The following is a 20,890-nucleotide window of genomic DNA, read 5'->3' as shown; positions in this document are numbered from 1 at the left end:
AATACGTTTTATTATTCCTAGTAGTTCTTGTGGTAATGCAAAACATATAGTAGGTATCTGAGTTTCCCCACTCCTGTCTTCGCAGATTATTGCTATTGCAGCTCTGGTCCATCACAGTTTTCCATTAGAGAAAGCACCTCCAAAGCCTCCCTTTCAGACACATTTCTGTGGTATGTATTTTAAAGTTGGGTTGCTAAGAGTTTGATTTTTATGTTTTGATTTGATTTTTCTTTGTCTGTTGGATCAGTAACTTTGTCTTTTGAAACTTGTTTTTGAGAGTAGTTAGGGCATTTTAGTAAAGATGCTTGTTTTCTGCTGTGGAAACTTTAGTTTTATTGAGCAAAATGTGTCATGAGGCAAAAATGTCAAGGAATAAATGAATTTTTACCTATTTGTGAGATATTATAGTAATGCCAAACTGGAATTGAGTTGTGTTATGCATAAAATTCAATGGGTGCAACAGTTCCATATTATGAGGTGTGTTTTGTGAGTTGGTCTTCAAGGAGTCTGACATTTCATGAACATGGGTTCAGAGCTTGGTTGATTAAATAAGCATTTTTTTAAAACGAAAGTGGGAAGTAAGATTGTGTTTCACATTTCCTAGGATCTTCTAGTCCAGAACCAGAGATTCTTTTGAACAGCTTCTTGTGTCTGGCTTTCTGAGTATTAGGAAATACATGGAAGAGAATAGTTGTTTGGTCATTTCAGCATGCATTTATTTACCTCCACTGTGTATCTCACTGTGTGAATGCCTGCTATGTATGGAACAAGCCTATGGTGTAGTAGGGGAAGCCTTGGTCCACTGTACCTCTCAGTTTTGAGAAGGTTGAACTAAGTTCTTCTGTTTTATTCTGGTTGAGGCTTTGGTGGTAATTGGATTTCCTTTGGGAAAGATTATTATAACCCTCCATTCTAATTTGCATGGAAAGCAAATGTTGGATCAAAGCATTTTGTATAGTTATAGAGACGTAAGGATCTCTTCTTGGCTGTTGTTTTGAGGTCCAACAATATGGCTGATTGGAGATCTTGACTTTCTTACCTCTTTAGGGCTCATGACAAATTTATATTTAAAGCAATTTCCATGTAGAAGCATGTACTATCTGAAATTGGTCTAAGATGAGTGATAGAATCTTGTTTTTTCCTTCTTATAGTTGTATCTAAACCAAAGGACTGTATTTTCCCATGTGCTTTCAAAGAAGTCATTAAGAAAAAGGTAAATACTCATTCCCTTAAAATGTATAATATCTGTTTGTTTGAAAAGAGAATAGGAAAATAGTATCTATTCTATATTTTACTTTATTAGATATTTTCTTGGTATATTGGCCTATGGTACTAACTTGATAAAATGCAGTAGGAATATAAAACTAAACACATTTAATAATTCTTAAATTAGTATCTGAAGATGATGGAATTATGACATGGATACATTCAAACCTACCTTCAGTTAGCATATATGGAAGCTTTTCTAAAGTGATCACATGTTTTGGGACCGTGTTGGGTAGAGCCCCTCTCCAACTTGAGGGAAACCATGTAGAGTTGGGAATACTGTGGGTATTAAAAGGCCATGTACTGGCAGGGTTGATATTTGTTGACCCAAACACATCAATGATTTCTGAACTTGAGTATGTTCTGTGAAGTTGGTATCATAAGCCCTTAATAAAATGGTTGGGGGAAGCAGTATAATGAACTGAGTTCTTTATAAAAATAAATGTATTTACACTAAAAGATTCAGTTTTTGAATAGTACATTGTTTTGCGAAATGATAGTGTTGAAGCAGTTGTAGGTTTATTTTGTTTGTTAATATCCTAACTTGACAAAATTAGATGGTGCAATTTGTCAGGTTCCACTTAATGCAGGTTCCACTTAATTGACTGTTAGTCTTAGGTAGGGGTTACTGTTGTATTACTGTCATTTGTGAACTGTCCTGAATAACCTATTCAAATAAAATGACCTAGGAAAATTCCCTTAAAATCAAACTGACATTTTTAAAAACTGAGCTAGTTACAGAAAACATAATAGTCGTCAACCTTTGTTTTAAAAGTGTTTTAATATGAGCAGTTTTGAATACCTGCTAGATATTCACTAATCCAAGTTGAGGCCTTTTGTGTGAGGATAGATTTTTTTTTTTCCGAGACAGGGTTTCTCTGTGTAACAGTCCTGGCTGTCCTAGAACTCACTCTGTAGACCAGGCTGGCTTCGAATTCACAGAGATCCACCTGCCTCTGCCTCCCGAGTGCCGAGATTAAAGGTGTGCGCCACCACCGCTTGGCATGAGGATAGGTATAATTTCTATTTAAGGCATTGCAATTCTTCAGTACATGTTTGTTTTAGTTTCTTATTTATTGGTTCTAACACTACTATTTGAGACTAGTTTATAGAATCTTTGTGATTTCTTTGATAAATACATAAGCAGCAAAGTCTTCCAGGGATTATATAGCAATGAAAGTAATGTTTTTGAAAGGCACTCTGATTTATATGCTTTAAAATGTGTCCAATGTACAAACATGTCTCTGTGGAAGGACATTTCTGCTCTCGATGTTGCTTAGCACTTAAATTTTTACTTGATTTACATACATATTACTAGAATGAGGTCCTCAGAGATTTTTGTGCAGTTATTATTATGCAGAACCTGGAATCAAATTTCATCGCTATATCTGGTTTTAAAGTGAATGATTATGTTTAACCCTAAGAAATCTTACCCTGGTTTGGCAAGAAGGTAAAACATGTGGTATTTTGAAATCTTGATTGGTGTTTTTTTTTTTTTTTATCTTAACAGAATATGAAGGTTGAAATTGCTGCAACAGAAAGAACTTTGCTAGGATTTTTCCTTGCAAAAGTTCACAAAATTGATCCTGATATTCTTGTTGTGAGTAGATGTTTGATCATGTCATGAGGAAGTGTTTTCATTCCTTCATTATTTTCTGTGTGACTTTCTTGGTTGTTTACTTGTTATTGGGTATTTACTTTTGAGTATCAAAGGATATTTTCAGAATTAAATTGGTGAGATTCGCTCATCTATCTAAGAAGGGATAATCCTAGCCCATGTTAGATAGTTTTTCCTGGTGTGAAAACAGCTCATGAATTAGTAGTCAGCTCAGGATATTCAGTTACCTACATTTAGAAAGTAGCACATTAGTAAGCATATATGTATAAATTGCTAGATTCTTGCAGCACACTGATAAGTGAATATGTATAAATTGCCAGTATCTTCAGAATTCTAATTGATTTGCTTGGTTTGGAACAAATTACAAATACAAGAGTAAATATTTTAACTTTAAGAGCTCAGTGGATCTCTATGATATATTTCTTTGAGAGCTCAGGTAGAGTTTTTTTTTTTTTTCATTTTGGCAGTTTACTGTATTCTCATTGGACTGTGAAACTAGTAGTTTACTGTTGGTTTGTACCTTTTCCTTGTAGTAAAGTCCTCTATACCAATGACCTCCCTTAGTTTAGTGGCTCCTTGATCCAAATTCCTCCTTTTCTTTTGTCTGGGTTAATGGATCAATCAAATTATATTGTTTTTGCTTTTTCAGCAGTAGGTAGGCTATCAATTCTGTATTTTAAATGTGATATTATTAATTTGGTTATATCAATGCCTTGTGATGTCAAATTAGAGATAAGTAGACATTGAGAAAAAAATGGAGAGGCTGACGATATTGTTCAGTGGTAGAGTGCTGGTTTACTGTGTGGAAGGCCCAGAGAGAAGGGAATGTTTACTATGTCTTCAATTTCATTTTTCTTGTTGGATCCCTTATCTGGTAGTGGTGTAGCTTATGTCTGTGTATGGATTGTTACCAAAGTCTGTATGCCCTTATGTTATTTCAGGACCTGTCTTTAAAGTACCAAGAAGATTTTGTCTACAATGTTGTGACTTAGCAGTAGACCCTTACCCACCCTTTAAAACAGTCTTTTGAATCCCAAGTAGATGTTATGGAACCTGGGATACCCAGCCTAAGTTATTAGAGACAAGTATATGACAAATCCAGATGTAAGATAGGATCCTTGTAAGAGCCCAGCCATAATAATTTGGAAATAAGTTTCCATCCTGTCCCTCTGGTCTTTTTTTAATAGATAAACTGCCATAAATATATAAATATGTATACATATTCATTTATATAGTGGTAAACTTTTTTTTTTCCAAGACAGGGTTTTTCTGTGTAGCTTTGCGCCTTTCCTGAAACTCACTCTGTAGCCCAGGCTGGCCTCGATCTCACAGAGATCCGCCTGCCTCTGCCTCCCAAATGCTGGGATTAAAGGCGTGCGCCACCACCGCCCGGCAAGCTTTTTTATAACCTAAAATTAGTCATCTTGACCACCTTTAAGTGTAGATTTATTGGTACTGTATTCATTCATAATGTGTAACTGTCACCACCTCCATTATTACCGTGTTGCTATCCCTGTAGCTCTTTATATATTAAAATTAAAACTTTAGAGCAGTGGTTCTTAAACAATGTGGGTTGCCACTCCTTGGAGGGGTCGAATGACCCTTTCACAGGGGTTGCCTAAGGCAATTGGAAAACAGATATTTACATTACAATTCATCACAGTAGCAAACTTACAATTATGAAGTAGCAATGAAAATAACTTTATGGTTGGGGGTCAGCACAGCATGAAGAACTGTGTTAAAGGGTCACAGCATTAGGAAGGTTGAGAACCACTGCTCTAGACCATTATTTCCCCATTTCTCCAGACCCTGAGAATTACTAGTTCTACTTTCTATCTCTAAGATTTTGTTTACTATAAGTGGTAGTATATATCTTTAATTAAAATGATTTATCTGTGGATTGATCTGATTTATTTGAAATCACCTCTGATTTCTATTAACCCTAGCTATGTGAAAAATATTATTCAAAGGATATAAAATAGAAATTATGGAAATGAAAACTCAGGTTGTGTTAAGTAACTTTTTTTTTTAAAGATTTATTTATTTATTTTATGTGTATGAGTGCTCTATTGACTTTATGCCAAAAGAGGGCATCAGATCCCACTAGAAGATGGTTGTGAGCCATCATGTGGTTGCTCGGAATTGAACTCAAGACCTCTGGAAGAGCTGCCAGTGCTCTTAACCGCTGACCCATCTCTCTAGTCCCATAACTTTTCTACTGTTTAGTTTTGTTTCCTTGCTTTTAAGTTTATCTGACTATTTACTAGTATTTATATTTTGTTGTACATTGATTAAAGATCCAACCCAGTATTGTTCATGCTCAGTTTTTAAAGAAATTGGATAGAGTTCCTTGTAAACGTCCTATGTAAGTCCTATGTAAACATAAGTCCTATGTAAACGTATACAACACAGGTTTTCTATTTTTTTTTTTAAAGATTTATTTATTTATTATGTATACAGCATGTATGCCAGAAGAGGGCACCAGATCTCACTACAGATGGTGGTGAGCCACCATGTGGTTGCTGGGAATTGAACTCAGGACCTTTGGAAGAGCAGCCAGTGCTCTTAACCTCTGAGCCATCTCTCCAGCCCAGTTTTCTATTTTTTTTTTTTTTTTTTTTTGGTTTTTCGAGACAGGGTTTCTCTGTGTAGCTTTGCGCCTTTTCCTGGAACTCACTTGGTAGCCCAGGCTGGCCTCGAACTCACAGAGATCCACCTGGCTCTGCCTCCCGAGTGCTGGGATTAAAGGCGTGCGCCACCACCGCCCGGCCCAGTTTTCTATTTTTAAGGATGCTTTTATTGATCATATAAGAGGTATGGGACATTAAAGTTTGCATTTACCTCCAACATTGTAAGACTTAAGCAGCAAATTAAAAGATACCATATGAACCTTGCATCAGTTAGTATAAAATAAAGTTTATTCCAGCAATCTCCTTAGCAGCCTAGTTAATGACAAGACTAATGAATGCTGCTGCTGCTGCTGAATAAATTCCTGAAAGAAAAAGGACCCCAATTGGAGGTAAGCTTTTGATGTCTTCAATTAGAGACCAGAGAAAGAAAGGGCAAAGAAATTCTGTGCATTTGAAGACAAATCCTCTAATTTGTGTTCATTATATGATTGGCTGTCTCTTTCTGACTAGGGTCATAATATTTGTGGTTTTGAACTGGAAGTGCTACTGCAAAGAATTAATGTGTGTAAAGTTCCTTACTGGTCCAAGATAGGTCGACTGAGGCGATCCAACATGCCAAAACTTGGGGTAATAATTTCCAAATTTCACTTCTTTATTGGTTTTTAAATATGGAATAGCTATTAGGGAATGCACTCTTTTGTTATGTTATATGAAGTTCTATAAAGAGGAAAAAACATTTAAAAGTCCCACCAGAAATGAATAAACACTGCATGTGATGGTTTTCAACGTCCTACACAGAAAATTGTCAGTGAGAAGAAGGAAGTTAGTGTTACCCTGTTTTTCCGGTAAACTTTTACAGCATAACCAAATACTGCAGTTTAATGAAGTAAAAGTTAATTTTACAGACAGTTATAACTAACAAACATGGACAGAACTACAAAAGCATTTCATAGCTTCTAATGAAGTGATCAATTCAGGCAAAAATGACTAATGCATGAAGCTGTTATATCAGTGACTCGACTCTGGGGATAAATTTACCACCTCTTCTGTAGTGCTATTTTAACTTTGGCACTGGATGTCTTTCTTGAATCCAGCATAGTATTTATAAAAACCACTGGTACTTTTAAAAATCAGCAATTAAATCTAAGAATTAAATCAGTGATGAAAGATAGTGCATGCATGTTACCTTCACTTTGGCATTCTTAAAGGGATAGCCCTTTGGGGCAGGCTTGGTAGGCTCTCACATCATTGATTATTATTCAGGTTGCAAGTGGGAAAATTTAGTGGAAAGGAGCTAAGTACTTTCTGTTGGAGCTACCTCTCAGCAACTTTTGTGTTTAGACATTCTCAAATGGATTGTGTGGCTCGTTTGAAATAATTTAACTAGAAAGAGGAAGAACTGAGATTTGAGCTCAGAACCCAAGGCCATATTCTTTCTTTCCCTCTTTCCTCTCTCTTTTCATTTACTCTGTATTGTTTTTTTTGTTTGTTTTTTGAGAGTTTCCTGTATCTCAGACTGGCCTCTTAATGTTTTTTTTTTTCTTTTTGAGACAAGGTCTTGATATGCTTGCATATATGGGCTTTGGTACCCATACATTTTTGTATGAAGCACTTTCTTACTAAGTGTGATAGTGCTTATACTTGAAATCTTATTTTACCTAAAGGTTACAAGTAAAGTAGACATATTTCAGCAGAGAATTTAGGAATCTGTACCTTTTATATATAATTCCAGGGGTCTCTAGAGAACAAGAGTTGGGGCCTGTTCTTAGGCATCAAGAGTTAGGGCCACAGTTCCTTTTATCTCTGCTAATATCTTTAAGGTTATTCTTAGCATGTATGCAAATACTTGTTGAGCTGCTGCTTCCCTACTCCCTTTGAAATTTTTGTGTTTGGTATTTGTTTTTTGAGATGGGGGGGGATAGGGAGTTGGCTGCATTTCACTCCATATCCCAAGCTGGCCTTGAACTCATGGCAGTCCCCCCACCCCCAAGCATTAGCTTCCAAGTGGGCATTGAAGGCATATAAACCATCATGCAAAGCTCAAGTTTTCTTTTTATATGGTATCTTCTCGGTAAGGTGTTCCCTGATCACTCTAAGATGCAATCCCTCCAAATTCCTTGCCCCTCACTCTACTGTGATGTCTCCTTTGCCATGTACTTATTGCCTTCTAAAAGTGTTTGACTTCTTGATTATGTTGTATATGTTTGATTATATAATCAGGAATTTTTGTTTTATTCACTATGATATACAGAGTACCTAGAACATCATCAGATATACAGTAAGTGTTCAAAAGCACATGACTTATGAGTGGAAGGAGAATTTCAATATTGTAATTTTGGGGACAGTTCCAAAATAGACTAGAACAGATTGTTCTCAGTATTTGCTCCTTCATGGGATTTGGTTTTTGTTCCTGCCTTTTAGAGCCGGAGTGGATTTGGTGAAAGAAATGCTACCTGTGGCCGAATGATATGTGATGTGGAAATTTCAGCAAAAGAATTGATTCATTGTAAAAGCTACCATTTGTCTGAACTTGTTCAACAGATTTTGAAAACTGAAAGGATTGTAATTCCAGCAGAAAATATACGAAATATGTATAGGTATGATCCTGTATTCTTCAGAATTCATTTTTCTTGAAGAGAGCAACAGTAGGGTGCCACTACTGTCCTATGACTGGAGGTACACCAGCCAGTTACTGGTGCCATGGAGCAGAAAATTAATCACTCTTTACACCAATTCCACCATATCCATTATTTTCATACTTTAGATTAGTTTATCTCTTGAATTATTCTAATTGAATCAGTTGACCTCTGTTGTGGAATATTAGTTTAAGATGTGTTACATTTTTTTTTTGGTGGAGGAGAAAGTTTATTACAGATATGAGGGAGAGCATAGCCAGAGGCAGGGACATCTGGGAGAGTCCAGAGTGAATATGGCACTGACCTAGACCATTTGAGGAGAAGGGGGACGGGAGAGGAACCGCTGACCAAGAGGGGTGGCCTGGGCCAAGAGACTGGCATAGCCAAAATGGCTGATTTATATAGGGGCTGGAGAAGCTCGGGGGAGGGAAGTCCATGGGCTGGAGAGAGTTCAGGGTTGGGGGTGGGTATGCTAGTCAGGAAAGCCCTGTGAGGGATGCAGGGAGACCCTGGAGCCAGCATCTGCTTTGATATGTTAATGAATACCTCAGTCCATTTGTCCCAGGTTTGAGACCTAATGGTTTTCAGCCATTTTTTTTTCAAACTATGGTCAAAGTTCACATATTATATTTGTCTGCAATGACATTTTTGGCTTTTGTTTGCTTTTTTTTTCGACTTTTTTAAAATTTATTTTTCTGTTATCAGCTTGATACAGTATAAATTCTTATCCTAATTGTGAAATGTTTCATTGAAGCTTGCCCAGTAATTGAGTAAAACCAAAACTTATTATATTTGTTTATGCTGTGGAATATTTGTTTAATGATGCAATAATGTGTTGCATTCTTTTATGTTGCATTTGTTTAACTCTGAAGCTGTGTTACTTTGCCTGTCTAAAACACCTGATTGGTCTAATAAAGAGCTGAACGGCCAATAGCTAGGCAGGAGAGAGAAATAGATGGGGCTGGTAGGCAGAGAGAATAAATAGGAGAAATTTAGGGAAGAGAGGGAGGAGGGAGGAGTGAGAAAAGGAGGAGGGAGGAGGACACCAGGGTCCAGACAGCCATGGAGTAAGAAGGGAAGAAAGATTTATAGAGTAAAGAAAGGTAAAAAGCCCAGAGGCAAAATGTAGTTAAAGAGAAATGGGATAATTTAAGTTAGAAAAGCTGTCTAAAAACAAGCCAAGCTAAAGGCCAGGCATTCATAAGTAAGAATAAGTCTCTATGTATTTATTTGGGAGCTGGGTGGTGGGCCCACAAAAAGTTAAAAAAAAAAGCAAACGAACAAAAAAGCCAACTACAGACCTCCATCTCCCTTATCTGTCTTCTTGATGTTTTCTAATAGTAATTTGTAAATTAATAAGAATTTAGATTTTCATCCTTAACTCATGTATTTAGGAATCACTGTGGGCATTTTTGGACATGTAAAAACCAAGCAAGTAATTTAGGCATATTGTTTGCATCTTTTGATTTTTGGAGATAGGATCCTGCTGTGTAGTTCAGGTTAATCTTGAACTTGAATCCTGAGTAATGGGATTACAGATCTGAACCACTATGTCCATGCTTACTTTTTTTTTTTTATTTGAGACATGGTCTTGCTATATATCTCTGGTTGTCCTAGAATTCTCTAGGTAGACCAGGCTGACCTTGAACTCACAGAGATGTGCCTGCTTCTGCCTCCTGAGTGCTGCAATTAAAGGTGTTTGCCACTGCCACCAGCTATGTTCACTTATGGCCCTTTTCTAAGCCTATTTCTCCTGAGTCCTTCCGCTACTTCTCTTTTGACTGTTTTTCCTATCTAGGTTGTCTGATGCATAATTTAAGTTAGGTATTTTGGCCTATTGCCTCCCACTGTGTCTCTTTGCTTTAAACCTCTCACCAAATTCTAGATTCACCTACCTGATATCTAGTATGAACCTTCAGCTTGTTAAAAACTGAACTACCGATTTTTCTCTCCTAGGTTCTTTCTTTAGTCTTTATCATAACTGTATCAATGACAGTTATGAATGTTCATGACTGTCTGGAAGCATTCAAAGTCATCTTCTACCCCAGACCTCTTAGACATCCTTGATTCCTCTGTCTTATATCCCACAGTTGATCCATCAGGGGACTTTTTCAGCCCTGTCTTTTAAATAAAGCTCCTAGTATTTCTTTAACCTTCACTGAACCTACCCTACCCTAAGCCACCATACTCTTTTCCCCTGAATTACTGAATGTCTTAGTCTATTTTCTATTGATAACAACACAATACCACATATTGGATAAGGTAAAAAGGAAGGAGGTTTGTTTTGGTGTATGGTTCTGGAGGTACAAGATTGATGGATTTTTTCTGACAGAGTCGTGTAGTTGTTCAGGGTATCATTTAGTGTGTGAAAAGTACATTCATGTCTATATTCTCTAATCTCACTTATAAAGTCACCAGTATTCAGTCATGGACACTCAATGGCTTCATCTTTAAGTACCTTAGTATTTGTAGCACATCATGGTAGCTGATGGTACTAAGAACACCAAGGTCTGAGGGTCTATCCTTGTATGTTCCATAGTACTTCATAATGGGGATTAAACCCTACCCCCTAGTTTCAAATGAAATAAACTATGTGAAATCAGAGCAGTGGGTTTATGTACTAATTTTGTTGCTCTCTTCAGGTCTCTTCATAATTAATCCAGGACCAGAGTAATCCTGCTAAAATTGTCTGATCAAAGTTTCTTAGTGATACTGCCTTTACTCAGAGTAAAGTCCTTACTTTAGTGTACTGGGTCCTATATAGTGTCTTTGTGGTGTTGATTTTCTGTTATTCTGCTGCTGTTTTCGCAACGCCCCGATCCAGCCATAGCGACTCCCATTGTGTTCCTGTAACTGCTAGATTGGTGCCTCACTCAGAGTCTTTGTGCTTTTATTTGGAATGTTCTTCCCTAAAATACTCATCTATAAGGCCTGTCCTGTCATTTCTTGTTCTTTGTTTTCAGTGACTTTTCCCCTAGCTCTCTAAGTAAAAATTCAGTTTCTGCCCCTGAAAGTTTAAATTTTCTTTGTTTCTTACCCCTTTGTTTGTCCTTAATACTTACTTACCATTGTATAAATACTCTCTTTTTATGTTTCCTTTTTATACTCTGTTTCCCCCACAAAGACAGTAATTTGTATCTTAGTCAGTGCCTGATACATAGTAGGCATTGCAATATATACTTACTGATTGAATGAATAAAAGGATTTAGATAGTTTTTAGGTTAGAGTTAACACTAGGTAAATTTTAAGCTATAGTTAACACATAATTTCACTGTATGGATTTTTCTTGTTGAGAGAAGGGTACTGGGATTGGTGGTATAAATGCATTTCTAATTATTTAGCCACCTTATTTTAAATAATTTCTGAAGCTAAGGTTCCATTGCTCTGAAGTTACTTACACCAAAAATTGCTTGTAATATTTTAAGTTTTGATTATAGTCATTGTATCTTTTAATTACTCGATTCTGTTTCATTCTTACTTTTCTGTCCAGTGAATCTTCTCATCTGTTGTACCTGTTGGAACAGATCTGGAAAGATGCCAGGTTCATTTTGCAGATCATGTGTGAGCTAAATGTTCTTCCGTTAGCATTGCAGATCACTAACGTCGCCGGGAACATTATGGTAAATTTAACTTCGAAAGGGGAGAAAGCATTTCCTGGTAGAGTCAGTGTTTACTTGGGATAGTTGTTATAGGATAATGAGCCTAAATGCATGCTTATAAAATGAGGAGCTGGGATTCTGAAAGCTGGGCTTCTTTTGTAAAAGGAACAACTGGTTGGGAGAAAGGGAGGAATGCCAGGTGCAGTATGTAGAGATTTGGGTGAACATAAGGATCTTATCTCTAACATCTGGATGCTTTTGGTGAAGTGATACGCTGACAGTATTTTAAGCTCCCTTTTTCTCCCTTAATGCTTAAAGAGAAAGTTAGAAATAGTTTAGAAAAAGTAACCTTTGTTACTATGAGTAGTTGAAGGAGGTTCCATGATTAAATTAACTGATTCAACATTGCTTTCGTTTGTGATGGTTTTGAGCTCAAAGTTTAAAAAATTCTGTTTAATAGTCCAGGACACTGATGGGTGGACGATCTGAACGAAACGAGTTCTTGTTGCTTCATGCATTTTATGAAAACAACTATATTGTGCCTGACAAGCAGATTTTCAGAAAATCTCAGCAAAAACTGGTGGGTCCAAAACTGTATAGTACTTTTCCTTTTCTTATTCCTCCTTTTTATTACATAGGTAGTCTTTTTTTAAAAAGTGCTTTGACATCTGCTTTTAAAGTTATTAGTAATTCCCTGTAAATTAAGATTACTCTTAAGCTTGCTCCATTGTGTCTGTGTGGTTGTTTCCCTCTCTACTTTTCTCTGTAGAGGCAAAATTATTTGTGAGATGTCTTTGAGGACCTCATTAGACTTCTTTGATAAATGACCATAGATAGAAAGGATTTGCCCCCACTAAGATTTACCCAGAGCTAAATATCAGTTAAACCTTTTGTTGCTTTAACCTTTGAGCTTTTGTTTTTGTGTTGTAGTTTATAGATATGTTGAGTATCCCTAATCCAAAATGCTTGGGGTTGGAAGTGTTTTAGATTTATTTATTTTATTTTAGAGTGTTTGCGTATATGTAATGGGAAGTCTTGGGATGGGAATCTATGACTAAACACAAAATTAATTTATGATTCATATGTGTGTACGTGTGTGTATGTGTGCATGTGTGTATTACCTAAAGGTAATTTCATAGTATTTCATCTCTTGACACATGTGGTGACTTGCTAATTTCTGCTTGTAGAGTCATGTTGACACTTACAAATTTTCAGATTTTGAGAATGGGCACACACAACCTGCTACTAGTGTGATTATGACACCAATCAGGTTTCAGAAGTATATTCTATGACTTTGGAACTAAAACAGTCTATTTTCCAATTTATCAGCACTGATAGTAATTAAGAATGGTAATTGAATGTTAAAGTGTGACTCCATTTCTTGTATTTTTTATGCACATTATTGAAAATAGTACAGCAAATATTAATTTAGATCTATTTAACTTCTGCAGAGGTGTTGAATGTTGGCTGTTAGTAAACTACTTGGAAATGGATTTTTCATTTTGTGGGCATACTTATTTTAAGGAATCCATACTAATACTGACAATAAGCCATGCATGATGGTACTTGCTGGAGTCCCAGCTACTTGGGAGGTTGAGACAAAAGGATTGCTTGAGCCCAGAAGTTTGAATAACATGCCAAGACCTCATATCATAAAAATAATATTAATTAGAATAATGATAATGAATGAGTAGAATGTTTTATCCCCTTGCCTCAGAGTAGTGATTTTTTTTTTGAGACAGAGTTTCTCTGTATAGCCCTGACCGTCCCAGAATTTGCTCTGTAGACTAGGCTGGCCTTGAACTCAGAGATCCACCTGCCTCTGTATCCTGAGTACTAGGATTAAAGGCATGTACCACCACCACCCGGCCAGAGTAGTGAATTTAATTAAAAAAAAAAAAACTTTCCAATCTCAAAATTTATGTAACATGAAGCATTTTAATACCTATTGATTTTAAAATTTTTAAAATTTTATTGATTTTAAAAGTTTTTAAAATTTTTTTAAATTTTATTGGTTTTAAAAGTTTTCTTTTTTTGCTCTCTATCTCATATATATATACACATATGTATATATATACACACACATATTTATATATATATATATATACACACATATATATTTAAAAAATTTGACATGGTCTAATGTAGCTCAGGCTGACCTCTAACTTCTTGTATATCTGAGAATGCCTTTGAATTTATGATCCTCCTAGCTCTAGCTTCCAAACACTGGGCTTACAGGTATGTGTCATCACACATCTGGTTTTATGTAGTGCTGGTAATGGAACCAGGATTTTGTAAGTGCTAAGCAGGCACTCTGTTAGCTGAGCTATTTCCCTAACCCTTAAATGAATTTTCTAGAATTTCAGAGACATTTAAATACAGAATTCAGAAAACTGGTTAGTTACTTAAGACACTACCATGCTTGGCATTCATTTGGATCCATGAACATATTAGGATAATAGTTTTTCTCTGTAGGTAGGACCACTAAGTAAAAGTAAATATTTTTTGTAACCCAGTATCGTAATTCATTGCTAGCTGTTGATGGACTATTTCCATTTGAAATAGGGAGATGAAGATGAGGAAATTGATGGAGATACCAATAAATACAAGAAAGGACGTAAGAAAGCAGCTTATGCCGGAGGCTTGGTTTTGGATCCCAAAGTTGGTGAGCTTTGGTAGCAGATTGATTTGCCCCTGATATTAAGATAGTGTTCTCAACCTTCCTAATGCTGTGACCCTTTAATACAGTTCCTCATGTCATGGTGATCCAACCATAACATTATTTTGTTGTTACTTCATAACTGTAAGTTTGCTACTGTTAGGAGTTTTAATGTAAATATCTGTGTTTTCTGATGGTCTTATGAGACCCCTGCAAAAGGGCTGGACAACCTGCAAAGGGGTCATGACCCACAGGTTGAGAACCACTATATTAAGAAATAACTTCACATAGAGCTAGACTTAAGAAAATAGACCTTAGTTTTATTTTGGAAGTAAGCAAACTGGTTTCTTAAAGACCTTAGTTTTATCTTTTATGCATATGAAATCTAGTTTACTAGTTACCTAACATGGAATTAGTATAAATTCTTTGCCATATGTCAATACAGTTTTACTTACATACCTTGAAATTTAAATTTCATATATCTTACATATATATTTTACTTTTTTAGCTGTTTAGAAAATTCTTAGTTTATAGGTGATAGAAAAATACACAATAACTCAAATTTGGTCTTTATTCAGTTCCAATCCCTGCTCTAATATAGAGGTCACTGTTTGGCCTGTAGTAGACGTAACTATTTTTTCTTCTTTATGTGAGAGTGGCCTCATCTTTGCCCAGTGTGCCAGGTAATTTGGAAAGCAATGTTAAAGTAAGTAAAATAACCACTGAATTAAAATTTCATAGGAGAGCACCTTTTCTTTGTTATCCAGAAGGGAAAGATTGTGATGTTTAGAGGTTCATCTTTATTGTTTTTCAGATCATCTTAGTTGTTTCCAAGTGTGTATAGCTCAATAGTATGATTATGTATAGTCACAGAATTTTATCAAGTAACTCAGGAGGAGACTTTTTTTTTTTTACAAAAGCAGTTTTATTAGTTGCAATGACAAGGAGTGATACTTTTGGTGTCAGATTTTGGTTTGGGTGCTGCCTGTTTAATTTCTTTTAACCTCAGTTTCCTTTTCTGTGAAAAGGAGATGATGGTATCTGCCACAGAAGAGCAGAAGGAGTAAGTGGGATTGTGTGATAAAGAGATGAGGAGTAAGCTCCCAATGCAAGTTTGCAGTTCTGTTTCAGTGGACATTTATATTGTCAGTTTCTTCTCAAGATGAAGATAACTTTTTATAAATGTCCTAGAGAAATATAGTAGCTTTCTGTTCATCCTTTGCAAGAAGAGAGGGTGGATCGTTCCACTACTGACATTTATATATTCATCTCTTGATTGATCTTAAGTATAGTTTTTGTATAGGTAAATGTGCTGACTATTTTATTTCTTGAAGGTGAGGTTGTAAAAAATATATATGTAATATAACCACTCACTGCATTTTTATTTATGGTGGGGTGAGAGTAGTGGGAAAGAATGCTTAACTGTATTTTTGGGAAATGGACGTGATACATTTCTATCATTTTTTTTTTTTTTTTTTCGAGACAGGGTTTCTCTGTGTAGCTTTGCGCCTTTCCTGGAACTCACTTGGTAGTTCAGGCTGGCCTCGAACTCACAGAGATCCGCCTGGCTCTGCCTCCCAAGTGCTGGGATTAAAGGTGTGCGCCACCACCACCCGGCGATACATTTCTAAAACAATTAACAAGGGAAGGTGTTTGCACATAATGATGTGCTTTGGGACTGCTGGGGAACAGGCTGATTGTCACTGGTTCCCAAATAAGGCAGTCTTTTCACCCTTTCTTTTGTGATCTGAATTTTTACTGTAATCTAAGTCATTTTACGGATTTGTAGTTACCACCCCCCCATTTTTATCTGCTTTACAGTGCTGGATGGTTATGTATTTTCTATATAGAGTACTTTTAATGAGGTATTTTGATGGCACTTTTCTTTAGACTTTTCCTTTTGACATTATGTGGCTTTTTTGTTTCAGGTTTTTATGACAAGTTCATTTTGCTCCTGGATTTCAACAGTTTATATCCTTCCATCATTCAGGAATTTAACATTTGTTTTACAACAGTACAAAGAGTTGCTTTAGAGGTGCAGAAAGCTACAGAGGTTTGTATTCAACTCGGGGCTCTTGAAGTCAGTGTTAAAAGTATTCCTTAAAGAAGGAAAAGAGCCAAAGGGGTTTGTATCATAGTTTTTTCTTTTTCCTGTTGACGGTTGCATTAATAACATTGTTTCTTTGGTATGTTTTTGTGTACATGTGTATTCATGTGTGTACGTGTATGCGTGGAGGCATTGACTGCCAGTGTCTTCCTCTATCACTCTTCACCTTAATGTCTGATACAGGGTCTCTCACTAAACCTGGAGCTCGTCATTTGTGCTGGACTGGCTGGCCAGTGAGCTCTTGGGATCTGCCTGTCTCAGTCTCCCATCCTCCAACTGGTTTATAGGGGTATAGCACCATGTTGGCTTTACAAAATATTCATTATTTTTGTTTGTGCATCAATGTAAATGTGTACGTAGAGGTTAGAAAACAACTTTCGGGACTTACCCCTCCTCAGTGTGGGTTCTGGGGATCAAACTTAGTCTGTGAGGCTTATACATTAAGAACTTTTAGTCATGAGGTGGCAGCACATACTTTTCACCCCAGCACTCGGAAGGCAGAAACAGGCGGATCTCTGAGTTTGAGGCCAGCCTGGTCTATAGAGTGAGTTCCAGGACAGCCAGGGCTACCTAGAAAAACTTTGTCTCAAAACAAAAACCCCCAAAAGAACCCTTTTACATTCCTGCAGGCCATGTGCCTGCTCTTTCCTAGGTTGTGGTGATACGAACTCAGGTCGTCCTGCTTTCTCAGTAAGCATTTTGCTCATTGAACTGTATCTCCGTCCCTAATTATATACTTTCTTCATCATCTAAAAGGAGGGCCGACCAAAAAGAGATTTAGACTGGTTCTGTGTCTTTGTTAAAAAAATGTTGTAGAGCTATAATTCACTTACAGTCTACCTATTTATAGTGTGCAGTGATAGTTTTTAGTGTCTTCATAGTTTGTACATCGTTACTTCATTCAGCTCTATTATTTTACAAAAACCATTTTGCTGTCACCTCTATCAAGTTCCTCTATCCATTCCAGCTCTAGTCAGCCATTAATTTTTTTTTACTATACATTTTTATTAATTTGTTCTTTGGCAGTTTTGTGAATGTATATAATGTATTCTGTTTACTCTCATCCACACCCTTTATCTCCTTTCTCTCTGCAAGCCCCCGTTCCCACGTTCATGTCTTCTTGTTTGTTTGTTTGTTTGTTTGTTTGTTTTTTGACCATGGAGTTTGGAACTATCTATTGGAGGTTTGTCTTCTCACTAGAAACCACTAATCTTTCTGACTGTAAAGTTGCCTACTTTGGACATTCTATGTAAATGGAATCATATAGAATGTGATTTTTTTTGGTGCATGTTTGGCTTATTTCACATAGCATATTGTTTATAAGATTCATCTGTGTTGTAGCATATACCAGTACTTCATTCCTCGATAATCCTGTCTCAGTGCAGCATAGCATTATTACTCATCACATTTATCCATCTCACCCTCTGTCCCTTCCTTCTTTTTCTTCCTGCTTTCTTCCCATTTGACCTCCAGGTTCTGAATTTATATATCCTTTAGTTTCAACATGTCTGGTATTGTTTTTTTTTTCAGTTCCAATTCCATATTCCCAGAAGAGAGAGTATCTGATAGACTTGCCCAAGTCAGTCATCATCCCTAGTCCCATCACTTCTGTTCATGGGGGTGGATTCACTCACTATAAATCTGACTGCTAAAGTGGACCTCTCTGTGGAACTAGAGGATAATTTTACAAGGAAAGTATTGGATAGACAACCCCCCTAACTAGTAGCGGCCGTTGATACTCTTTGGCTTTGTCCTGCTATTTCCCAAGCACTGTGACAGTTAACATTGTTCTGCTTTCACAACTGTTGCCCACCAACGTTTTGCCTATTTGAACTTTTCATTTTGGGTTCTGAATATATAATAGAGTGGACCGACGCACGAGGTCATCTTAAGAAGCATTATACATGTAGTAATTTATGAATTCTTTATCATTTTCATGTACAGCACCTTATTTGGTTTTCAGAGCAGTTAGTGTCACCCTGGAGGTGGTGGTAAGGCTTCAGCTGAATTATAAATTTCCTGACCCAAGAATCTTTCAGATTACTTTTTATGTGACTCTAGTTGCTGTAAATAGAGTAGAATGTATACCAAGGTCTCTTTAATAGAGTTGCTATCATCATGTGCTATATTGGAAAACAATAGGTCCTTATTAGTATTGTAAGGGTGTTCATTTTATGATATTGATCTTCATAAAATCAGATACTTTGTAAAGGCTGGGTTATCAAATGGCATTGACTTGACATGCTTTAAGCCAAAAGGTTTATTTTTAATTTTGAACCTTTCAAAGGGTAACTGTGCCTGGCTGTTCTTTGCAGCCTGTTAATAGAATTAATGGAGGCTTAAGAAAAAAGCCCTAATGCTTTCCCTGCTTTTTCCTGCTGTAAATTTTAATATAAGAAGATTGCTGATTGCCTTTCCAAAATGTTGCTATTCTACTGGTGATTGCAAAGCAATTTATAGGTAAAAGGTACTCCATAAACACTAAGGAATATATATAACATATGTGTGTGTATATGTGAATTAATTTTTAGAAATGTCATGACCTATTTAAATGTGATCCAAATCTTAAGAGATTTGCTGATTTTGTATATAACTTCTTTATTTTTAACAGTAAAAGCATTTATAGTAATTGTTGTGAAACATAGCATTTTGTTTAGTTGTACAAATGTTATAAAACAAGAGTTTAGCTGCTGTTTTTTTTTAAATCTTAGGACTCTTTCTTAGCATTTGTATTTTAAAAACAATTTTCCCAAAACATGTTGCTCCACATTTGTAAAAATCCATCCTTTTACAGTAAATCTAAATTTGTAAGTAACAACAAGGGTAAGAGATAGTGGTAATGATACAGGCTGATTGATAGAATTGGGTACAGGGGGACAGTGGTCTGTGACCACACAGATCTTTTTCTTGTTTGGGTTCTTTGTGGTTTCTGTTGTTTTGGTTTGGCTTTTTTTTTCTTTTTTTCTTTTTTTTTTTGAGGCAGGGACTCACTCTGTAACCCATAATGACCCAGAGCATGTTATATGGCTCAAGGCTGGCCTTGACCTCATGATGATCTGTCTGCCTCAGCCTCCCAAATCCTGGGACTACAGACTGGTACCACCACACCTAAATGAGCCCCTTTGGAGGCTGCTCATGCATTATTGATTTCCTCATACAGGAAAGATTTCTAAGGTGTGGTGATGGGATAAAGCACTTGTCAAATATTACTTTAGAAGTTTATTTCTTTTTTATCAAAGTTTAATTTGTCTGAAGTTTCTATTGTGTGTTTTTCAGGATGAGGAACAGGAACAGATCCCTGAGTTGCCAGATCCAAACTTAGATATGGGCATTTTGCCCAGAGAGATCCGGAAACTGGTAGAGCGGAGAAAACAAGTGAAACAGCTAATGAAACAGCAAGATTTAAATCCGGACCTTGTTCTTCAGGTAAATCTTTCTACTGCAAGATGTTTACTTGACAGTTTAAGCTTCTGTCACTTGATTATTGAGGGCTAGGATGAGTAGGATGGTGTGGACAAGTACATGTGCTTATTTTATTTGGAATAATAACCATTTAGATGCACTAGACTGCCTCAGAATGGAAGGCTTCTCTAGCTGCTAAGGCCATATCTGAGCAAGATTTTACAGAATCTTGGGAAATCAGTGTAGTCTTTGTACTTGCTTCTAAGATGGTAGGGCAACATGAATGTGGGGAGACAGATTGACTATTAAATACCCCCTCCCCCGATATTGAGATGTTCTTTCTCTCATTGTGATCTGGAAAGATACCCACTGTAATGCTGAAGTATCCACAGATAGTGTTGTTCATCATTTGTCGTTGTTGGCCTGCAGTATGACATCCGACAGAAGGCTCTGAAGCTCACGGCCAACAGTATGTACGGTTGCCTGGGATTTTCCTACAGCAGATTCTATGCTAAACCACTGGCTGCCTTGGTGACATACAAAGGAAGGGAGGTAAATGACAAAATAAAATTCACATCAATAAATATGTAAATATGTGCTGCAATATGAGAGAACTAAGTTTATTGCCTAGTTTTTACAGCTTGAAATACTCCTTCTTTAGAGCAAGTTCGAGACAAATAGGCACTTGAGTAAGACTTCATTTGGCAGTTCTGCATGTGTATGTGCAATTATTGAATGTCTGTATGCCAGGCTTTCCTCTAGGCAATAAAGATTGAGTGTGAAACATGTAAAGCTTGTATTTGACCCAGACTTGTGGGGGAAAGGGAACAAAAGTAGAGGACCTGGAGTTGATGAGAGGATAGTTTGGGAAAGCAAACGTCTAGGATGAATATGATAGAACTAACTTGCTTCAGATAATTAAGATGGTGGTGACTTTGACAATGTTTGGAGGTTAGCTTAGGTTCAGATTGGA

The 20,890-nt window shown here is 36.5% G+C and overlaps 1 protein-coding gene and 1 non-coding gene across 2 annotated transcripts in view; both read left to right on the top strand.

Moving 5' to 3' along the window:
- Pola1 (DNA polymerase alpha 1, catalytic subunit) overlaps positions 1-20,890 on the top strand; it is a 330,473-nt gene that overhangs the window by 42,291 nt on the left and 267,292 nt on the right. Inside the window, exons 16-26 of the mRNA XM_059250151.1 lie at positions 86-170; positions 1,152-1,213; positions 2,777-2,866; positions 6,025-6,141; positions 7,936-8,111; positions 11,641-11,770; positions 12,210-12,329; positions 14,315-14,414; positions 16,337-16,461; positions 19,792-19,941; positions 20,347-20,469. Of these exons, the coding sequence (XP_059106134.1) occupies positions 86-170; positions 1,152-1,213; positions 2,777-2,866; positions 6,025-6,141; positions 7,936-8,111; positions 11,641-11,770; positions 12,210-12,329; positions 14,315-14,414; positions 16,337-16,461; positions 19,792-19,941; positions 20,347-20,469 (1,278 nt within the window). The remainder of the gene's footprint in view (positions 1-85; positions 171-1,151; positions 1,214-2,776; positions 2,867-6,024; positions 6,142-7,935; positions 8,112-11,640; positions 11,771-12,209; positions 12,330-14,314; positions 14,415-16,336; positions 16,462-19,791; positions 19,942-20,346; positions 20,470-20,890) is intronic.
- On the top strand, positions 15,540-15,667 carry LOC131900299 (small Cajal body-specific RNA 24). Its single transcript, XR_009376200.1, has one exon. It is a non-coding gene; the product is annotated as a small Cajal body-specific RNA 24 (non-coding RNA).

The sequence above is a fragment of the Peromyscus eremicus genome, chromosome X (genome assembly GCF_949786415.1).
Source record: "Peromyscus eremicus chromosome X, PerEre_H2_v1, whole genome shotgun sequence".
NCBI lineage: Eukaryota > Metazoa > Chordata > Mammalia > Rodentia > Cricetidae > Peromyscus > Peromyscus eremicus.
Note: the sequence above shows the minus strand (reverse complement) of the source record. Positions and strands in the feature narration are given on the sequence as shown.